Genomic DNA, 2,109 nt, shown 5'->3' on the forward strand with positions numbered 1-2,109 from the left:
TTGATATGATATACCACCTAAATAGATCAACCATGTTGTTCTATTTTTTATTTGTCTTTTAACGACCCCATAATCCCTTGCGGAGTGGAGTTGGGCCAACTGAATGATGCTAGAATATTTACTGGCTGGACGCCATTCCTGTCACCAATGCAGAGTTCATAGACGTAGCCTCATTGTGCCCAGAAAAAGAAATATCTGCCTCTACTTAAGATCGAACTCGCAGCCTCCTGATTCTGAGGCAAGAACTCCCCCTCTAGGCCACCGCACCACTCCAACCATGTTGTTCCATCCCTCTCACTAAAAGATTCTTTTCTCGCGACAGGTATGGAGAGGAGCATCTTTGCAGTTGGGGACGGACCCAGTTCACTCAGCACACATGAAGATTTTACCAAAAAAAGCCAGCTGGAACCATCCTTGCAGCTGGAGCCCTCAGAAAGGAATCAAAGAAAGAGAGAGGACTTAGTGCATACGCCGTTACCATCCACCTGGAGGCGCTGCTCACTGTCTAGTGCCAATAACTTGATAGTGGAAGATTTTCGTCAAATGGAGACAGATTTTCTCCTAAGATCTAACCAAGCCAAGGATATCCCTTTGCATCTCAGATCCCGCAAAGAATTGCACCGGGCCAGCCAGAACTCCATCCCTGGGTTGTCTTATCCAGAAATCATTGACGTTAGAAAAAATCCACTCTAGTTCTGAGATGTTGACTGTTCCATCTAAAATAAGCTAATAAGCGCCTTCTGAAGATAACTGCGCATAAATTACCAAAAAGGCAGTAGGTGGGTTCATCCATTATGCAAAATCTGAAGAAACGACAGCTCGGATTAACGAAAGGATGCATGATAGCCACCTTGTATCTGAAGGACTGTCCCATAAGTGTGGCAGAATTGCTCCAGAACAAGAAATCATAGATCAGGGGTGTTCAACCTTGGCAACCTTTAAGACTTGTAGACTTCAACTCCCAGAATTCCCTAGCTGGCCATGGGAATTGGAAGTTCACAAGTCTTAAAATTGTCAACGTTGAACACCTCTTCCTTAGATTTTTTTCATTGTTGCTTTCCTAATGATCGAAAATGTCCAATCATGGAAAAGACTGCCTCAGAAGTTGGTGGTCTCCTTTGATGGAGATCTTCAAACAGAGGCTAGATAGCGGTCTTATCGGGAACCACTATACTGGTGAATCAGAGAGATGATGAGTAGATCCCTTCCAGCATGTACAATCTCCAGATTGTATAAATCGCATTCTGCTTTAGTGTAATGGATGAACCCAGTTGAATGTCGCAGATCTTTTTTTACCTGGGCTTCGCTACTTTTGTATAGTTGCCTTTTACAACAAAACTGGCTGTTTCCATCAAATCTGGATTTCCCATAACGAATGCCGTTCAAATAAAGAGACAGTAAATTTGATCTCTTTGCAAATATGTACACATATTTGAAGTAGCTTCTTGGGCTGTACTTTCAATAAACTACCGTAGCTCTTTGTAAATCTGTCTACAGTTTGCCCTTGAGAAAGTTTGATCATAAACCTGACCAAAGGGGTGTTTGACTTTTCTTTCCCTCCAGATAACAGCTAACAGGTTCAGGATTAGGACTTCAAAAAGGGTGGTTGAGTCAAAGTTAGAGCCTTGGAATAATTAAACATGAAACCTAAGATACGCTAAACCTTTAGCGGCCATTTGAAAAATCGACTTGTCAAAAGAAATTAATTTATTTTACAAAAGAACAATTTAAAAGTGGTTGCTTTCACTGCTCTCGGTTCTGGACATTCCTCTTAAAACCTTGCAAAGGCCATACAGTGGCACAGCCCTTACTTAAAAAAAAAAAACCTATAAAAATACAGCAGGGGTCTCCAAGCTTGGGCCCTTTAAGACTTGTAGACTTCAACTCCCAGAATTCTGGGAATTGAAGTCCACACGTCTTAAAGAGTCCAAGCTTGGAGACCCCTGAAACACAGAATTGATTTCTGCTCTTCTTGGAACTCAGCAATGAGTCACTGTCAGCCACACACAAGCAATCACTTTTGGTGACTGAACCCTGATTTGGATTGCAAAGTTTGTCCCAAAGAGGTTGAAGGTCTGGCTCCAAAATATTCCCACCGGTCATCTCGTT

The 2,109-nt window shown here is 42.2% G+C and overlaps 1 protein-coding gene across 1 annotated transcript in view; it reads left to right on the forward strand.

Moving 5' to 3' along the window:
• Nucleotides 1–1,407, forward strand: part of LOC116519307 (kinesin-like protein KIF7) — a 41,538-nt gene extending 40,131 nt beyond the window's left edge. The window contains exon 16 of the mRNA XM_032233145.1: nt 323–1,407. Coding sequence (XP_032089036.1) covers nt 323–693 — 371 coding nt within the window. The 3' untranslated portion in view covers nt 694–1,407. The remainder of the gene's footprint in view (nt 1–322) is intronic.
• The last annotated feature ends 702 nt before the right edge of the window (nt 1,408–2,109 follow it).

This window comes from Thamnophis elegans, chromosome 16 (genome assembly GCF_009769535.1).
Source record: "Thamnophis elegans isolate rThaEle1 chromosome 16, rThaEle1.pri, whole genome shotgun sequence".
Taxonomy (NCBI): Eukaryota; Metazoa; Chordata; class Lepidosauria; order Squamata; family Colubridae; genus Thamnophis; species Thamnophis elegans.